Source organism: Narcine bancroftii, chromosome 4 (genome assembly GCF_036971445.1).
Source record: "Narcine bancroftii isolate sNarBan1 chromosome 4, sNarBan1.hap1, whole genome shotgun sequence".
Taxonomy (NCBI): Eukaryota; Metazoa; Chordata; class Chondrichthyes; order Torpediniformes; family Narcinidae; genus Narcine; species Narcine bancroftii.
The window spans coordinates 96,422,611-96,442,359 of NC_091472.1; the positions used below are offsets into that span (position 1 = coordinate 96,422,611).

General features: G+C 46.1%; 1 protein-coding gene across 20 annotated transcripts in view; it reads left to right on the plus strand.

Annotated features, from left to right (window-relative positions):
• Positions 1-19,749, plus strand: part of LOC138760861 (interphotoreceptor matrix proteoglycan 1-like) — a 175,005-nt gene that overhangs the window by 128,296 nt on the left and 26,960 nt on the right. For 17 of the 20 annotated variants that reach the window (XM_069932073.1, XM_069932087.1, XM_069932084.1 and 14 more), the window contains 6 exons: positions 4,469-4,725; positions 4,835-4,920; positions 10,210-10,286; positions 10,478-10,622; positions 10,979-12,083; positions 16,250-16,866. In XM_069932073.1, coding sequence (XP_069788174.1) covers positions 4,469-4,725; positions 4,835-4,920; positions 10,210-10,286; positions 10,478-10,622; positions 10,979-12,083; positions 16,250-16,866 — 2,287 coding nt within the window. Of the gene's footprint in view, positions 1-3,383; positions 3,557-4,468; positions 4,726-4,834; positions 4,951-5,063; positions 5,164-10,209; positions 10,287-10,477; positions 10,623-10,978; positions 12,084-16,249; positions 16,867-19,749 lie in introns of those variants that run through there. The other 3 variants (XM_069932091.1, XM_069932080.1, XM_069932088.1) reach the window with 3 other exon arrangements.

The window sequence follows — 19,749 nt, forward strand, 5'->3', positions numbered from 1 at the left end:
CATCATTAGCCAGGACCCAATTCATTATAGGAAGTGCAGGTCGCAATTGAACATCTGCATCACCTGTCATTCTTTCAGTCTCTAGCAGGGCCCAGTAACAGGCTAGTAACTGTTGTTCAAAAACAGAATAACGAGTGGCAGCCTCAGGCATGGTACGTGACCAGAATCCTAGTGGGACTCGGCGACCCTCTTGTTTCTGCCAGAGGCTCCAGGAGGCCACATCATCAATATAATGGTGAATTGAGAGGGAAGGCGATACTGGAAGGTGGGTGAAGGTATACTGGCGCCCCTTCCAGGTAAAGGCGAACTGATCCTGTGAGTCCTCAGCTATAAGAATACTGAAGAAGGCCTTAGCGAGATCAATGACAGCATACCATGTTCCTGAGTTCCCAGTAGCAATGTTTTCAATAAGAGTGACAATGTCCGGAACTGCTGAAGCAAGTGGTGGGGCATGTTTGTTCAAAAAACGATAATCAACTGTCATTCTCCAGGAGCCGTCCGGCTTCTGGACCGGCCAAACAGGGCTATTAAAGGGCGACGTTGCGGGCCTCACTACCCCTTCTTCTTGCAGAGCATCGATGGTGGCAGTAATCTCTTCCTGCCCCCCAGGGAGATGATATTGTGGAATGCACACTGGTTTCATGGGGGCTGGCACCATCACAGGATCCCACTTAGCCTGACCCACTACTAGTTTTTTTGTAATAGTTCGAATTCCAAATTCAAATCCCCCTTGGCTAGTATTAAGGGCCATACCGGCCAACATATTAATACCCAGGATACACTCGTCAGTAGCAGCCACCAAGGCATGTAACCAGACAGGGGAAGGGCTATCACCCACCATGGCACAGACTTTTATTTCCTTTGCCAGGGTGACCGCTCCTCCCAACCCCTCTATTCGAAAGGCCGGTCCAGTCCAGAGGTCTGGATTACCAGGAATCACCGAGTGCTCTGCACCGGTGTCGACCAAAGCCAAGTATTGGCGATCATTACCCCCACCCCAGTGGATTGTTAACGGTATGTAGGGCCGCGGATCCCCGTGTGTGCGCCGTGTCTCGATGGAGTAGACACGGGAATCCTGCCCACACCTTCAGGCTTCAGAAGGGTTCGGGGGCTTCCAGGACCACATGCTATTGTTATCTTTAAGAGCCTGTTTAACCCATTGTTTTACCTCATCATGAGTAACTGGAGCAGGAGAAGCCAGCTCGATAGAAGCAGCAGTGGGAGCAGAAAGCACAGCTGGGCCAGGAGGACTCAGCAGCTGGGGATGATGTTCCCCTGCTTTTTGCCTAAATCGATCTCCAATGGCAGCCAGCTCTTTTACAGAGAAATCACGGATCATTGACTCCTTCCGACCCCTGTTCCCACTTTGGCTCACAGGGTCCTCCACCCAGTCTAGGGGAGGAGGTGGAGGCCATCCAACAGAGGGAGTAGGCCATAGAGCATAAGCAGGGGTTTGGGTATTTTCCCCTGGGTCCACATGGGAAACCGGGGTATCTATCCCTTCCATCTCTACCCTTACATCATCCCCCCTTCTGTCTGTTTGGGAAATCTGCTGCCTTATAGGGCGGGCATGAACAGCAGATGGAGAGGGTAGTATGTTAGACACATGCTGAGGAGTATCTGCATTATTACCATTGTCATTCCAGATATTCCCATCCCAATCCTCAATTACATCAGGATCGTCACCATTCCTTATCATGGCATGAATACGATATGGATCGGGTTCTACTCCATGCCTTTCCTTATCTGCACAGAGCTGCTGCCGGAGTTTAATATTACGGCAAATCATTTGGACATGCTTATCTTCCCATTCTTTGGCTCTGTCCTGACTGGTACGAACAATCTCGCTCATCATGGAACAGCATTGTCGCAGGACTTCTAGCTCCTCCTCTAATTGCTTTCTTTTGCACTGAGATTCTACTTCTCTTTGAATTAATTCTGCTTCACGCTGAACGGAGTGGCGTAATGCTGTGGCCAGCAACCAAAAACCATTCGTCAGCATTCCCTTTTTATCAGGAAATTTACTTTCTCGAAGGAGAGTGGCAACCCGCTCTCCCAGAGGTGCACTTGATGAGTCTAACTTCTCATCCCAACTAATGGGTGGTCCCAACAAAGACAGGGTATTGGCCAACATGCCAAACCCATCGTCTTTGGAAGTCCATCCAGGAATCAAGAACTGCTCAGGGCTCACCTCTTTCTTTCGGCGAAACATCTTGAGACCAACCCTGCTCGCAGCGCCAATTGTCTTGGGTAAACTTATACCTCTCATTTTGTTCATTTTAGATTGGTCACAGTGTTTTAGCTACCGAAAGAAAATAGACACACACACCGAGAGCAGTTCAGTTTATACAAATGTTTATTACTAATTCAAAAGCTGATTTCACACTACAATATGCAAGCCCTTCCCAACTATACTTATCAACGCTTGGACTGGTCCCAACTGCCGAAGCGAGGCAACAACTGCACACTTGTAGTAGGTTGTCAGGGCGCTGGTAGCAGCTTCTCCACCTCCCCCGACCGGGACGTTGCTCGGACTCTGGCTGTTCTTCCTTCTTGACAAGGGGTGTTCCCACCCCTCGGAGAGTCTAAACTTCAGCAGCAGGACCACAGACTTTTATACCCCAAAAACAATTAATCATGCACCCACTCCCTCTAACATTTGTCAGTCAAAATCAAAGCTGAGCATACTATTCTACAATTTAGAAGATTAATTATTATGGAGCAGGATGCTATGATATCCTGGTTTATCTCGTAGATACAAGGACTCATTAAAACTTCTTGAGCAAGACAGGTTGTGACCAATACGTCAATTTCAGAGTGTCGTATTTGACAACTGCTTTCCCTGGGCCTCACGGTGGAATTCCATTTCAAAGTGTATCTTCAGATAAGTCCCCATGGCTGAGTTTAATTACATCTGCTAGTTCTGAAAGTAAGGTGACCTGCGTGTGGACCCAGTGTCGTCAGTTCCACATAAGCAAAAAGCATCTGAGTACATGGTTTTAATCCTCCATTACACAACTGCAGGCACCCTTTCTTCTATTGATGACATTCACTGGGAACTTTGCTTAAATAGGGCTCAAAGAATTATTGAGGACCCTTTTTATCCAGCACAAAGTATCTCTGACCCACTACCATCAAGAAAGAGATACAGGAGCATCAAAATCAAATTTCCAGGCTGGGAAATAGTTCCTTCCTATAGGCTATGGGGATGATGAACAGTATCCTGTAACTGAGTAAAACATCCCCAAATTATTTATATGTATTTATTTTATATTGCACCTTAATGTAAAAAATATGCTATTATGACATGCTGTGTTTTGTGTGTATATGTGTGCATTGTGGATCAGAGAAACGCTGTTTCGTTTGGTTTCATATGTACAGTCAGGTGATGATAAACTTCAACTTGAGAAGGGCAACCCCTCACATTCCTGATGAGTGGAAATCAGCACTCAATAGGAGCTGGAAGAACCCATATTATTCATAATCTCCCCATAAGATTCAGGGTCAAAAAACTAAGAATGGGGATGAAGGGAAGCTCCAGGACCAGGTGCAGAAGGTGGATGCAGTGGGGGGGGGGGGGGTGGGGGGGGGAAGGAGAACTGATGGATGTTGGGGTTAGGATGAAATAGGTGGGAACTGTGAATAGTACAGATTCTATCAACAATGTGTATATGTACATATGTACAGATGGTAGTGTAGGATGACTGCGATTGGCTGAGAGTGTAGTCACACCTACTGGCAGGCCTTAAAGGATTGCTCCTAGCCAGACCAGGTCATTCTGGACTGGTCCACCTACTTGTGGTATGCTCCAGTCTTTTAGTTATTAAAAGCCTTGGTTTGGATCTTGGTCTTTGGTTCTTACAGGAACAAAGGGCAAAATTTGAGGAAGAGAAAGAGAGAGGTAGAGGAGAGATGGAGAAAGGAGGAAGGGCATGATAAAGGGGAAAGAGAGAAGGGAAGGGTCGAGTATAGAGAGAGAGGTTGAGAGAGAAGTAGAGGTAGAGAGAGGGATATAGATGGAGAGAGGGGAATGGAGATGGAGAGAGGGGATGAGATGAAATTAAAAGTATAGAGAGAGAAGGTAGGGAGAGACAGAGGTAGGAAGAGGCAGAGAGAAAAAAGTAGGGGAGACGGAGTGAGGTTTAATTTAAATGTTTGTTAATTTTAGCAATACAGGATAGAAAGCTCTTACGGCCCATGAAACACGTGCTGCCCAATTACACCCAATTAATCTGCCAACCCCATATGTTTTGGAGGGTGGGAGGAAATTAGAGCTCCTGGAGAAAATCCCCACAAGCCATGGGGAGACGTACAAACCCATTAAAGACAGCACCAGATTCAAACCCGGGTTGCTGGTACTGTAATAGCATTGAACTAGCCACTGCATTAACCATGCCTCCTCAAGCTGTCAATCTCTCTTCCGTAATGAAATGTCAAGCACTTGAGCTGTGAATTCCTTTCCTTTCAGCATGGACAGTCGTTTGGTTCACTTTGCCGCAATCTTTGATAGAAGGGCTGCAGCTCCCAGTGACGTTCTCAGTGCCATCCTCAACATTGGTTCTAACAAAGTGGAGAATGGAGATATGCTGTTTGAACCACAGGAGGAGATCTCCGAGAAGCTCCTGGCAACCATGGAGATGACCAGGTTGCAAGACATGGTTGCCATGGCGCTCTTCAATGACACCTCGCTTTCAATGGATCCGAATTCACTTCAGTTTGCTGAAGGTAAGTTGATGTTCAGCTCTGGTCAGTCACCATTCGTGGCTGCCACGATCTCTTATAATAGTTTGTGGCTATCCTGATCAATATCTAATGATGTGTGTACCTCTGATAGGTCTGAGATTGATGATGATGTTTCTCGTCATACACATTTTACAATGTACGTGCACACTGAAATTCATACCTGTAGCAGCCGAACAGGTAATTGTAAAGAAAAACTGTAAGAGTCAAGTAAGTGAATTAAATTAAAAGAGACAATCACATATAAATCATATATAAATATTCACAGTCATCCTGATGCAAAACAAAAGTGACTGGCAATTGTGCAAATTGTCTTTGATTAGTGTAGCAAGAAGAGGTTCAAGACTCTGAAGCCCATTAGAAAGAAGCTAGTCTTGAATGTAGAGGTGCTGGTGTTCAGGCTTCTGTACCCTCTCCCCAAAGGTAGGTGAGAATAAATTGTGACCAGGGTGATGGGTGCCTTCTGAGGCAATGCCTCACATAGATATCTGCAATGGATGGGAGGTCAGAGCCTTTAATTGACCAGGCTATGTTTATTATCTTCTGCATGGCTCGGCAGTCTAAGGGGCCTGAAGAAGCTGTTGGTGTGCCTTCTTTACGGTTGCCTTGATGTGTTGGCTCCAGATCTTTTGAAATTTGGACTCCACGGAACTTGAAGATACTAACTCTCTCCACCCCTGTCCTATCAATGTGTGGTCCCTTGGCCTCCCCTTCCTAAAGTCAACAATAAGCCCCTTGGCCTTACTGATGGTGAGAGCAAGATTGTTGTTGTGGCATCACCCAACCAGGTTCTCCATCTCCATCCTGCATTATGACTCACATTTCCAGTTATTTGGCTAGCGATTACTTTACAACAATTAATTACATGAGAACATTAGAAACAGGAGCAGGAGTCCATGACCCTGCTGCAACATTCAGTGGGAAAAGTCTCGGAGACATACAGTACAGAGACAAATGCTTCAATCCACAGGCTCTGCTGACCCATTTTATTTTCCTCGTTCTCCCCAGGTTTTGACACTCTCCCACACACAAGGGACCATTGAATGCCCAATTAGCCTCTGACCTTGGGGTGTGGGAGTATACGGAGAAGTACATGTAGTAAATTATTTTTGGAATAATTTACTCAGCTACAGATTAATTAATCTCACACCCTACAGGAAAAATCTATTTCCTAGCCTGGCAGTCCTGATTTTGATGCTCCTGTACCTCCTTCCTAAAATAACCATATAACATTTTACAGTACGGAAACAGGCCATATCGGCCCTTCTAGTCTGCACTGATTTATGTGAAAAATCTACTTGTCCCACCTACCTACTCCCTTGCCCATAACCCTCCAACTTCCTCACATCCATGTACTCATCTAACCTCCTCTTAAATGACAGAATTGACCCTGCCGCAACTACCTCTTCCAGAAGATCATTCCACTCGACCACCACTCTCTGAGTGAAGAAGCATCCTCTTCTATTACTCCTAAAGTTTTGCCCTCTAACCCTTAACATATGACCCCTTGTTCCAATCTTCCCTACCCTCAGGGAAAAGAGCCTATTCACATCTACTCTATCTATTCCCTTCATAATTTTAAATACCTCCATCAAATCCCCTCTCAACCTTCTGCGCTCCAATGAATAAAGTCCCAGCCTACTCATTCTTTCTCCATATTCAAGATACTGTAATCCAGGCAACATTTTTGTAAACCTTATTTGCACCATCTCAACCTTATTTATATCCTTCCTATAATTTGGAGACCAGAACTGCACACAATACTCCAAACTTGGCCTCACCAATGCCTTAAACATTCCCAATATCACCTCTCAGCTCCTATATTCTATGCTATGATTTATAAAGGCCAGCATATCAAAAGCTTCTTCGTGACCCTATCGACAAGGGAATCTACCTTCAAGGAATGCTGAACCATTAGTCCAAGATTTCTCTGTTCCTCTGCATTCCTCACTGTTAGTGAGTCAGAGATACTGTGTGCTGGATGGAAAGGGTCCTCGATAATTCTTTGAGCTCTTTTTAAGCAACAGTCCTGGTTAATGACTTCAAACCTGGATATATTTCCCGACTTCCCAATCACAAATTCCACCACCCCACCCCCCCCCCCCCACCCCACAAACCTTCCACCCAGCAGAAACATCCATAGTGAGGTAAGACCAAAAGTGCACCAAGTATACCTGAAGTCCTGTCGTCTGTCATGGTGTGACAGATGTTTACCCTGCTTCATCCCCTTGTCTCCAAGATAAAGTTCCAAGCCTCACTGCTCATGTGAACAAATAGCGCAGGTCAGTTAATAGGAATGCTAGATAGCATTATATCTCAGGTTCACTCCAAAACACAGCCAGGAAGCCTGAGGAATCGGACAATACTAATCAAGGAGTTCTGCCTGAGATAATTTGCTGCACCCAACAGAGAGCAGATTGAAAATTAATGGAGGCTGAGGAACTGACAACGTTCTTTTAATATCACAATATCACAAGAATGTGGGCATTACAAAGTCAGCATTATTGCCTCTTGAGGAGATGGTGGTGAGCTGCCACCTTGAACTGCTGCAGTACTTCCAGTGAAAACACTGGTGCTGAGGAGGGAGTTTCTGGATTTGGACTGGTGACCATATGCTTCCAAGTCAGGATGATGCAGAACTTGGCAGGGAACCTGGAGGTCTCCCGTTGCCCCTGCTACCTTTGTCTTTCTTAGTGGTGTGGTGCGAGTAACTTGAGCAAGTAAATGCTGTGCATTTATAGGCCCACTAGCCACTGTACACCAGTGGTAGAGGGGGTAAATATGCCAGTGCATGGGTGAAGTGCCTGCCTGCTTTCTCCTTGAATGGCTGATCTGAGCTTCTTTCCCTCCATCGCCTGATGTCAGTGAATCTCCCCATTCCTTTGTTGTTGATTCCTTTCCAACAATGTCACAATGCAATGGTCAAGTCATTAGGGCTCTTGCCCCAACATCAGTGATGGGTGGAGAAGGGAGGGAGGGCACAGCAGCAAGCAAGGGGAGGAGGGGTGGTTAGTTGACTAGAAGAAAGGTGTTGGAGGGGATAGGGAAGGGGGGTGGGTGGAAGGGAGAGCAGGTTAGTAGAAACCAGAAAAGTCATTGTTAATGCCATCTGGCTGGAGAATGCCCAGACAGAAAATGAAGTGATATTCCTCCAATTTATAGTAGATGAAGCCATGGATAGGCATATGAGTATGGAAGTGGGATGCAGAACTGTCATGGTTGGCCACTGGGAGGTCCATATCTCTGCTGCAGAATGAGTAAAAATGCTCGGCAAAGTGATCTTCCAGTCTGTGTCCAGCCTCTCCGATGTAGAGGAGGCCACAAAGGGAGCATCTGATACAGTAAATCAGTCCTGTGGACACACAAGTGAAGTGCTGCTTCACTTGAAAGGCCAATTTGGGGCCCCAGACTGTAGTGAGGGAGGAGGTGTGGGTGCAAGTGTTGCATCTCCTATAGCCACAAAGGAAGGTGCCAGATGAGTGCACGAGGGAGTCATGGAGGGAGCAGTCCCTACAGAAGACAGAGGTGAGGAGAATGAACCAGATTCAATCTTGACCTTGAACGCTGTCTGTCTAGAGTTTGTACCTTCTCTCTGTGACCACATTGATTCCTCACCACCCCCACCCCAACCCCCAGCCCAGATACTCCAATTTCACTTCTCATCCAAAAGGTGAGTGGTTGGTAGGTCAAATAGCTGTTGGAAATGACCCTCTGGAGTGTAGGTGAGCAGAGAATCCTTGGGATTCTGTGGGAATGTGAGGAGAATAAAATGGGATTGATTTGAGGAAATGGGTGGATGATGGTTGGTATGGATTTAGAGGGCTAAAGGGCCTGTTTCTGTGCTGTGCCTCTATTATTCCTGTAAGGTAATGCTGGTGATAATTCCATTGAATGTTGAGGGTAGATGATTGGAACCTCTCTGGTTGGAGTGGTTATGGTGCTATAGGGTCTTGCTGTGTGCAGTCATGTGCTACTTCATCTGCTGAGGAGTTGTGAATAGAAGCAGACTTCAACACGTCCGACCAGCAGCCTGTAAATTAACAGAACTAACCACTGTACCCAAATGGAGAAAAGTGTACCCTCCCCAAATAATCAGAGCACACCAGAGAACAGGAGCATTCTTGAGCACATGAGCATTTAGCAAGCCCCTGTGAATGCAATCTAATTCTATGTATGCCCCCTATTCTCAATAACATGCTGGAAACCGCTTTACTCAGTACGAGGAATCAATAAGACCACCCCCTTTGACAACCATTAATTCCAGCATATCCATGACCACACATCCCACATCACAATTGTTTTTAACCTTGCATCTATTGTGAGGAGAAGCAACCAATCCACTTTAGATTAAGTTGGCCCAATTTTTCAGATGCTGGGGTCAAATGTATTACACAAATGTGCTGGAGAAACTCAGCAGGTAATGCTGCATCTATAGGAAGTAAAAGGTAACCATTGTTTCAGTTGTGTACTTTGTGGGTTATATTTAAATATCTAAAATCTGAGAAATCTACAGCACACTGGAAGGACACTTGGTCCATGGAATCCTTCAGGAAATAATTGAACCCAACCCACTTCCCAGCTCTCCAGGCATGGTCTTTAAGTTCTCCTCTGGGGAACTTGTCATTGTAATGAGATTCTGTCTCAGTTACATCAGGTAAATGATTCCAGACCCCTACTATTCTTTGCATGTTTTATTTCCTTAAGATTTCTGTTTTCCTTCCTTTAATCTTTGGTCCCTATTGTTGATCTCTCTGCTAAGGGAACGAGACCATTCCTGTAAATGTAGCTAGGCTATTCTCGGACAAAGTTCTCCATCTATATGGAACATCCTTGCAATTTCCCTGTGGAAATCCCTCCATGGCAGTGGGGTGAGCACTCCAGTTGTGGTCTAACGTGTGTTTTGCTCAGCTCCAGCATGACCTCTCTGTTCTGGTATTCCTTGTCTTGGCCAACAAAGGAAGGTTTCTGATTGGAGTTAGCTTCCAGCTCCACCCCTCCCACACCTGCCCATCATCTCCCTTCTCATTTAGATCTACCTATCATCTGCCAGCCCTTGAATTTAAAAAGGTGGGGAGGAGAGGAAGGGGCAGGGGGAGGACTACAGGCTAACAGGCAAGAGGTTATAGGTGAATATATAGGTGGGAGTGTAGAAGCTAAAAAGTGATGGGGAGAGGGCAGAGGGCTAAGAAGGGTAGCTCTCTGATAGGGAAAGGGGTGGGGAGCTGGAGGAAGGGAGACAGAGGGGTAGGGAAAGAGAGTGACCAGGGAAGGGGTTTAAAGGAAATGGAAGGTCAATATTGATGCTGTCCAGTTGGAGACTGCTGAAAAGGAATATAAGGTGTTCCTCCAATTTATGGGTGTCCTCATCCTGGCAGTACGCAAGGCTGCATCAATGTGGTTTCCAGACTTGCTTCTCCTGAGCGATGTCATCTAAGCATTATAACACAGTATATTTACTTTATCCCACAGATACCAAGGAACTTTCTCCATACTCCGAAGATTCCAATGAACTACTTCCCAACTCTGCTTCTTCTGCCCCTGCCCAGGTACTGAATCTTGCAACAGAGAGATCAATGGTTGACTGTAATTTGATTATGTTGCATCTAGTGAGGATCACCTTGTGAATGTCACGTTCCTCCCAGGGCTGAATTAGTTGTCAGGGCAGATGGGAAATTTTCCATTGCATTCCCCAGTCTATTCTCTCCCAGCTCCAATTAACTAGTCTTGTCATTGCTAGGGCAATGCAGAGTGAGGAGGGAGATGCAGGAAACCCTGACAGAAGCTACAGACGTGACATCCAACTCATCCACGTGAGGTACACACAGGGATATAAAGTTGTTAGCCTACATTGGACAATGAAGAACTGGAGCTGTCACTTCAAGGTCAGAAAAATGGAAAACTGGAGGAAAGGATGGAAATGCCCAGAGCAGGGAGGGGGGACCAGTTAATAGACAGCACTGTTGATTTCAGGCTCCCCCCCCCCCCCAATGGAAGACACTTGAGAGTGCTTTTGAACAAGGTTGCCTGTACTCACTGAATACCAGTGTACCAGCAACCACTGCGCCCAGCCACCTTCCCACTCAATGTGTTCACAGGTGCACAGCAGTTGGATCGGGGGAGGATGTTGAAGAAGCATTCAAGGATATTGGTAAAGCCCAGGGGAAGTTTAGGTTTCAGTAGGAAATTGTCAAATAATAATGTATTTCCTAAAACTAGATCTGTTTCCCATTTATTTTAGAAAACATTTGCCACAAAAGACAATTCTGAAGGCAGTTTCACTCCTGAAGGGAAACTTGTTGGACCCATCAATGCAACTGCAACAGATTTTCCATTTCAGGCAACATCAATGCCCCCTGTACGAAGCAATGACCCTGTGGATTTGTCAAGTGACCTGTTTGTGACAGATCCTCCCTTCACTGTCCCAGAGCACCTTTCATTCCAGCCAGAGACCAGGTTGTCTGTGGTGGAGACTGGTACTATGGGACAGGTGAGTGAAGGCATGCGACACAGCAGTGCTGCATTTACAGCCATCCCATCAGTCACTGCTGGACATAATGTGGCAGATGAGGAGGAAACAATGGCCACACCAACATTCCTTGGCCTAGACACCACCTCTTCCACAGCACAATACGAACACGTGGCAGAGACCAAAGACCCGATAGATGAGGAAATTGTCAGCAGCACAAATTCTCCCGGTGTTCGACCTGGATATGTACAGGACATTGATACACATCTTCTTGAAGAGATGGACGAGGACATTGCTGTTGATGAGGGTGTGGGGAGAACTGTGTCCTCTGCAGATGCACAGCCTGATCCCATGGAAGGATCAGAGGAGGTCAGTATGGCTGAGGAAGTTGCGATGATCACTGATTCTGCTATGCTGCCTGAACTAGGTGAAGCAGGCAACACAAACAGGAGTGAGGGTAACTCCGCAGCGGACAGTGTCACAGAGTCTCCGACTATGCGGTCTGTCAGTCAGACACTCCATGTGGATGAAGACACATGGCCGTCAGTGAAAGGGCAGGAGACCCAACCCATGCAGCTACACGGACAAGGCACTGTTCCACACGAGGGTGAGGAAGGCTTGGAGCCCACTGTCAGTGGAAACGTGGAGCATTCCAACAGGGTTGTGAGAACTACACTCAAACCGACTGCCGGTGAGGGTGAAGCTGGAGACAGCACTGTAGCTGGAGGGACTGTGGAGGAGGAACTGGGTGCACAGCTCATCACTCCCTCACAGGCATTTGCTGGTGACAATCGGGTGGTGGGTCCTTCAGAAGAAGATGATCCCAGCACGATGACAGTGTGGACGTCCCCACCAACAGTCAGCAGAGAGGAGGGAGGTTAGTGCAAGTCAACCACTCACAAAATCTATCATGTCTACATTCCTCATGCATGTACATTATCAATTCACTCACTGACCATCAGCCCATTATAGGTCCACATTCTGATACAGGACTAGACCCTAGCACAGGGCCACGCCCAGTACAGGATAGGGAATTGCACCGATTTCAAATGAAGAAATATCTCCTCATCTCTGAAGTGCATTACCCTGAGAGGTGACCTCGCCCCCGATTCTGAACATTACAAAGTTCAGACATTCAGACATGGGGATCCCACAGCTCCTTCCTCCTTGGGGTTGTCACCCACATTCCACTTGGGTCATGTCACCCAGACCTAGCACGTCACACCACTCCAGAAATCAGTCCAGGCACCACAGTCCTCATCCAACTCGCAAGCAGTTTGATCAGAGGGAAGGTCATCTCAGGGCATTTGGAGATTCTCAATCTCTGCAGGTTGTAGAGCAGCTTCGCAAAGGTGGAGTGAAACCCATGCAGTTAACGTAGAAATTACAGCGTGGTACAGGCCCATCAGCCCATGATGTTGTTCTGACCTATCTAAACTACTCCACAACAATCTAATCCTTTCCTCCCTCAAACCCATAATACTTTATTATTCTTACATCCAGGAGCTATCAGAATCAGAGTTTATTGTCATGAACCAGTCACAAAATTCATTGTTTTACAGCAGCCTCATGGTGCAAACATTCATATAAACACACATTCAAAAAATATAGAAATAATGCACAAAACATCAAAGTTAGGCAGCGTCTTTGGTTCATTGTTCATTTAGGAATCTGGTGGCAGCAGGGAAGAAGCAGTCCTTGTGCCGCTGAGTGCTTGTCTTCAGGCTCATGCACCTTTTTCCCAATGGTAGCAGAGTGAAGAGGGCATGGCCTGGGTGGTGGGGGTCTTTGAGCATAGAGGCTGCTTTTTTAAGACACCTCCCTCAATGTCCTCAAGGGAGTGAAGTCTGATGCCAATGATGTTGCAGGTCAGGTTAACAACCATCTAGAGTTTTTTCTTGTCCTGAACATTGGGACCTCCGTACCTGACAGTGATGCCACCAGCCAGAATGTTCTCCACGGAACACTTGTGGATGTTTCGAGAGTTTTTGATAACATTCCGAATCTCCTCAAACACCTCACAAAGTATAGCCACTGGTGAGCCTTCTTCAAGATTACATTGACATCTCAGTCTTTTGAATGTCCCTATTATACCAGCCTCCTCCACCACCTCCAGCAATGCATTTCAGGTACCCACCACTCTCTATTGGAGGAGCGTTCCAGCTGACCTGTTGGGGTGTTGACCCAGCAATTTTTGTTTGTTTGTTTTTTCATTCTATGGGATTTGCACATCACTGGGTAGGAAAGTGTTGAATCACGCAAATCTAAATGCCCTCGAGAAGGTGTCGGGCCTCCTCCTGGGGAAGATGCCGTGGAGGATGGAATCCCACCATTCGGACCCTGTGCCGATCCAAGTCAGGGCTGGCTGGTGTTCCCGTACACCTGCTGCCTTTGCCCGTCTGGGTAGCAGGAATGGGAGGCGTTATTAGAGCAACCTGGACAAGCAGCTGCTGGCATCAGCTGCAGCTGACGACCTAACCTAGTGTCAGCACACAACATCCTGGTCACCCAGCCTGTGTAATTGGGAGCAGCGTAGTGAGAGGTCTTGCTGATGTCTCCAGTGGAGGGGGGCCTTTGTCCTCTTCAACGCACCGCACCTGCCCCAGGGTGAGCAGAAAGCATGGGGTTTTGAGAGGCTACAGCTGTTCTGATGTAACAGCTGAAGCCATTCTGCCCTGACCTGTTGAGAGAGCTTTGCTTCAGCCTGGGCAGTCTCAGCGTTGCCAAAGGGCAGACCTTCACCTCAGTACAGCTGGGCTCTGCATGCCTGATTGAAGTGAGTTCTGTGAAATGCGATCCAAAAAGGAAGCTTACCACCAGCTTCCTGAGGGCGAGGGGAAGGGCGAGGGGGGGGAAGAGACAGTAAGTGCTCCCCTAGCCACTAGCACTTGGTCCCATGGGTGGCAAGGTTAGCATACCAGTTAGTGCAACAATATGACAGCGCCAGTGACATTGGTTTGAATCTGCCGCTGTCTGTGAGGAGTTTGTACGTTCTCCCTGTATCTGCATAGGTTTCCTCCTGTTTTGTCTCACATGCCAAAGATGATGGGGTTGGTAGGTTAATTGGTCAATGAGTATTTTTGGGTGAAATGAGCTCATGGGCCAGAAGGGCCAGTTACCATGCTGTTTATCCAAATTAAAATTAATTTTTAAATAATTACTGACGATGGTTTCAGTGATAGCACAGGTGCATTGTCAGACTTAACCCTTTAACTCCAGCCATTTTTAACCTTTCATAATATATAGTCCAGACTAGGCCCCTGAGTAACCTACAATACGAACCATCTGGTTGGGTATAAAATCAGTCCCAGAAAATCAGAACTGGAGTATATGCACTTGTTGGCAGTCCCTTAAAACTGGGACACAGAGTCTAAAGGGTTAAATATCAGTTAAGATATCACAAGCATAGAGTAGTTCTCAGACTTAAGTCCCTCAAGAGAAGAACAGTTGGAGAAGCTGGGCTGATAGGTACAAAAGCCTTGCAGTCACTTCAATCCCCACTTATAGTGAGGTTCCTGTGCTCAATACACAAAAATGTTGAAGGAACTCAGCAGGTCTTGCAACATCCATGGGAAGTTAAAGGGTAACCAAGGTTTTGGGCCGAGGCCTTGGCCAAGAATGAGCAAAAGCAAGCAGACATCTGAACAAAAAGGTGGTGAATCTGCTGGAGTCATCTACTCCATCTGGTGTTCCTGATGTGATCTCCTTTACATTGGGGTGACTGGTCACAGACTGGGAGAATGTTTTGTTGAGCACCTTTGCTCTGACAGTTATAACAGCAAGGACCTCCCAGTGGCCAACTATCTGAATTCCACATCCCATTCCCGCACCAACGTGCCTGTGCATCTCATGCACCTCCAAACCAAGGCCAGTCACAAATTGGAGGAACAGCACTTTATATTTTGTCTGGGCACTTTCAATCCAGACAGCATTATAATTGACATCCAATTTCTGTTAATCTCCTCCCCTGAGTTTCACTCTTTCCCTATTCCTCTGACTCCTTTCCTCCAGCTCCCTAATCCCTGACCTTCTTTCTATCTACACTTGACCCTTTACTTCTATCACTTCTCAGCTTCTTTCCCTTCTACCCTCCCACCTGTATCCACCTATCACCTCTTACCTGTTAGCCCTTCCTCCCTCATCCCACCTTTTAATTTAGTCACCTGCCTATTTTTGCTTAAACCTGATGAACACCAGGCCCAAAATATTGGTTATCCTTTACTTCGATGGATGTTACATGACCTGCTGAGTTTCTCCAGCACTTTTGTGTTTTGCATCTCCAGGTTTTAAATACCAAACTACCCTAATTAGCCTACAACCACCATACATTTTTGAAGGGTGGGAGGAAACCGCACTTCCGTCAAGAGAGGGGTGCAGATCACACCAGGTGTCACCATCTGAGGGGATGACACCAAAATGACTATCTATAAAGTTTTTGCACAGTGTTTCAGCAGAAATGTTTTAGGTTTTATAAAAATATCCTAGTTATAACAACCAAAACATTTTTTTGTAACCCAACTTGCATCAATATACCTACAAGGCTAAAACTCTAATCCAATTTACTTTTTGAATCTTTTAATGCATTCCAGTCAGAGCCCACCTCCCCCCCCCCCCCCCCCCCCACCTCCCCCACCTGCTCAGCACTGCCGCTGCTGCCGCCCCGGACATACAAGTAATAGACACCTGTTTCTTCTATGCTTGGTACACTCATGTGCTCGGTCCGTGGGTTTAGGAGGGGTGACACCATTGAGAAACTGGAGCACCTGGAGAAAACCTACGCAGACATGGGGAGAATGCACAAACTCCTTACAGACAGTGCTGGATTCAAACACGGGTCTCTGGAGCTCTGACTGTTCTATTAACAGTGCCGCCTTATCTTTTTTTAAAAAGGTGCCCATGTTGTTAATATATAGTTTTCAAAAAAATCAAACTAGTTGTTATCAGATACACTCTGACTATCCTCGGAAGATTATTAAAATAACAAAGAAGCTTAAAATGATGTACATGTCATATAAAACAGCAACCCCTTTTATTCCCCAACAGATGCTGAGAGAACTGATGTTCCTGAAGGCCCCAGTGACGTGACCAATCCACTGAAATCATTCACAACACCCATCGAGAACATCACTCAAGGTTCAGGTCTGCACCATCCACCCTCAACTCGCCCCAAAGAGATTGACAGTGAAGGTGGGATTGCCACCACACCACCACTGCCAGCCAGCTTCTTCACTGCCTCGGCACTGCCCATTCGACCTGGTAATCCACCAGCTCCATCGGTGGAGCCAGATTTTGACCCCAGCTCCTCTGACCAGGAGGCTGGCACCATTTCTGGCATGCGACACACCACTGCTCCTCTTCCTCACCCAGACACTGGGACCACAGACTGGGAAATAGGAGAGGAGGATGCTGAGATTAAGCTTGCTGCTACAGGCACGGTGCACATGCTCCCCATGGGAGCAGCACAGGGGCGTCTGTCTGAGATCTCCTCCACCACGCCTCCTTCACCTCTGAAGTATTTAACTTCCAGGTTAACTCCTACTCCCTCCAAAGATTTGGTGGTGTTCTTCAGTTTAAGAGTCACGAATATGATGTTTTCTGATGACCTCTTCAACAAGAGTTCCTCGGAATATAGGACACTGGAGCAGCAATTCCTTCAACTGGTGAGTTGCATGATTTGGAATCATTTGTTCCCCATTCAGGCTACAGAGGGAATCACATTACCGCAAAACATTTGGGGATAGACAAACATCTGGGATTGACCAACAGGTAACAATTGAAATTGAAAATCACATAAAAAGCAAACATTGAGTCAACTCACTTTGTTTGATACCCAACATCAGAAGTTAAAATTGATCATCTTTCTGTTTATATCAAGTCAACATCTTTTAAATCATCTGAAACAGTATGGAGAGACCACGTTCCTTGTGATGGAGCACAATAGATTCTTGCCTCGCGGACCTCTCCACATTGAAGGGCCAACAGGTTCTATACAACAAACTCCAAGTTACTTTGGAAGGAAGGTTCATTGCACTAAGAGCCTCCAATCTATCCTGTTGTTTACTGCAGCATTAGATCCCTGGGTCAGCTGGATCCAAACTCTCCCATGACAAAATGAAATGGGCAGCAATGCAGCTTGAGATTTCATGCAATAGACGTCCCACTTCACTCCCCCATCGATCCATCCTTCCCACTTCACTCCCCCATTGGTCCATCCTTCCCCTTTCACTTCCCCATTAGTCCATCCTTTCCCCCTTCCACCATTGGTCCTTCCTTCCCCTTCACTCCCCATTGGTCAGTCCTTCCTCCACCATTAAAGGCCACTCCTCCCCTCTTAACTCCACAATTCAAGATCTCTCCTTCCCACTTTGTGCTGTCATTGACTCTGGGCTGGACCCAGTGGATTGGAAGGTGATGAATGCCATGCCATTATTTAAAAAGGATGTAGGGAAAAGGCAGGGAAATATAGACATGGTAGTTCAACATCTGTTGTTTGGAAAATTCTTGAAGCTATCATTAAAGAAGAAACAATGATAATCAGAATTTATTGTCATGAACAAGTCATGAAATTTGTTGTTTTGTGGCAACATTGTAGTGCAAATGGATCCATCAGGCAGACGCAGCATGGATTCAGTAATAGCAGGTCATATTTGACAAATTTACTGGAAGGGATTGAGTTTAGAAACAAGGAGGTTATGCTGCTACTGCACAAAGTACTGGTGAGGCTGCATCTGGAGTCATGTGTTCATTTCTGGTCTCCTTATTTGAGGAATCATGTACTGGCTTTGAAGGATCACAAGGTTGATTCCAGGGATGAGGGGGTTAGCCTATGAGGAGGGATTGGGTCCTCTGGAGCTGTACTCATTGGAATTTAGAAGAATGAGAGGGGATCCTATAGAAAAATGTAAAATTAAGAAAGAGGTTGGTAAATTGTTTACATTGGTGGGGGAGACTAGAACTTGAGGACATAGCCTCAAGATTCAGGGTAGTAGATTCAGGACAGAGATGAGGATGAACTGCTTTTCCCAGAAGGTGGTGAATCTGTGGAACTCACTGCCCATTGAAGCAGTGGAGGTGACCTCAGTAAATGCATTCAAGACAAGGTTGGAAAGATTTTTACAAAGTAGAGGAATTAAGGGATATGGAGAAAAAGCCATTAGATGGAGATTAGCCTCTTATCAGATAATTGAATGGTGGAGCAGGTTCAATGGGCCGGATGACCAATTCTTGCTCCTATTTCTTATGTTCTTGTGTCTCCCCTTCCCCCTTTACTCGACAAATGAAAATACTCCTTACCACTTCTTTCTGCCATTACAGGTTATTCCCTCTCCTTTAACCTGCCATTGAAGGTCCATCCTTCACTCTTCACTCACCTGTTGAAGGTCCTTCCCACTTCACTCCACAATTGGTCCATCTTTCCTCCTTCTCTCCATCCTTAATCCTTGCTTCTCACTTCATCCCTTAATTGAGGTCCCCTTCTCTCCCCCAGTGAAGATATCTCATTCACTCCAACAATAAGGCCTCTCCTTCGCACTTCACTCTCCCATTGATTGTTTCCTCTCCCTTTCCCCCCCTTCTCCCCCCCCCCTGGTTTTACTCCTCTATTGAAGGTCCCCCATTGAAAGTTTAGCCTTCCCACTTCACTCTGCCATTAAAGATCTCCCCATCCTCGTTCACTCGTCCATTGAAGGTCCCCCCTTCCTCCTTTCACTCCACCTTTTAAGGCCATACCTCCCCTTCATTCTACTATTGAAGGTCCCTCCTTCACTCCCCCATTGAAGTTCACTCCTTCCCTCTTCTCTCCACAATTGAAAGGTACACCTTTCCCCTTCACTCCACTTTTAAGATCCTTCCCTCCCCCTTCACTCCACTAATGAAAACCCTTCCTTTGAACAACCAGGGGCTTGGTCAGAAGTTCCTGTCCTAATTTTCCCCTCTTTATTTTTCATCGTGCCATTTTTCACACTCTGCCTTACCTGCCTCAGCTCATCAATTGTGTTTATTACATCTCTGTGGCTGCCTCAGCACCTGCTCAAAGTGGGACAGTAATCCATGGAGAAGCAAACAATGTTCCTGTACCAACTACCCCACTGTCTGTCCATCACTCCTCACTCCACTATAGCAGTGGGAGATGTATGGGACATTAATTTGTGTCTTTGTCCATGTGAGTCAGTGGGTGATGATCTGAAATCATTCAGATCCAAGTGCGCAGCCTATTGCTCTCCCTCTGCCCTATTCAGGATGGATTTCCGCATCACCAGCAGAATTTAAAATGGAGCCTGTGAAATTAGCTGTGTTTTAAAACAGTACAAAGGTGGGGCGATTTTGAAAGGTGAAGGAAGTTTAGAAAATAATATTTAATGTAGAATATGTAAAACAAAAGTGGTTATTGCTGCTGTCTTTTAATATAAATAACCATTGTAAGTAAATTGTAATCAAGGGCAGATCAAAGGGGTTTGATTTAAAATTACACGGATTATAAATCTGTCAAAGCTGGGGTTTTTTTGCAAAGGTCATTTTAAAATACCAGTATTATTGGCAAGTTT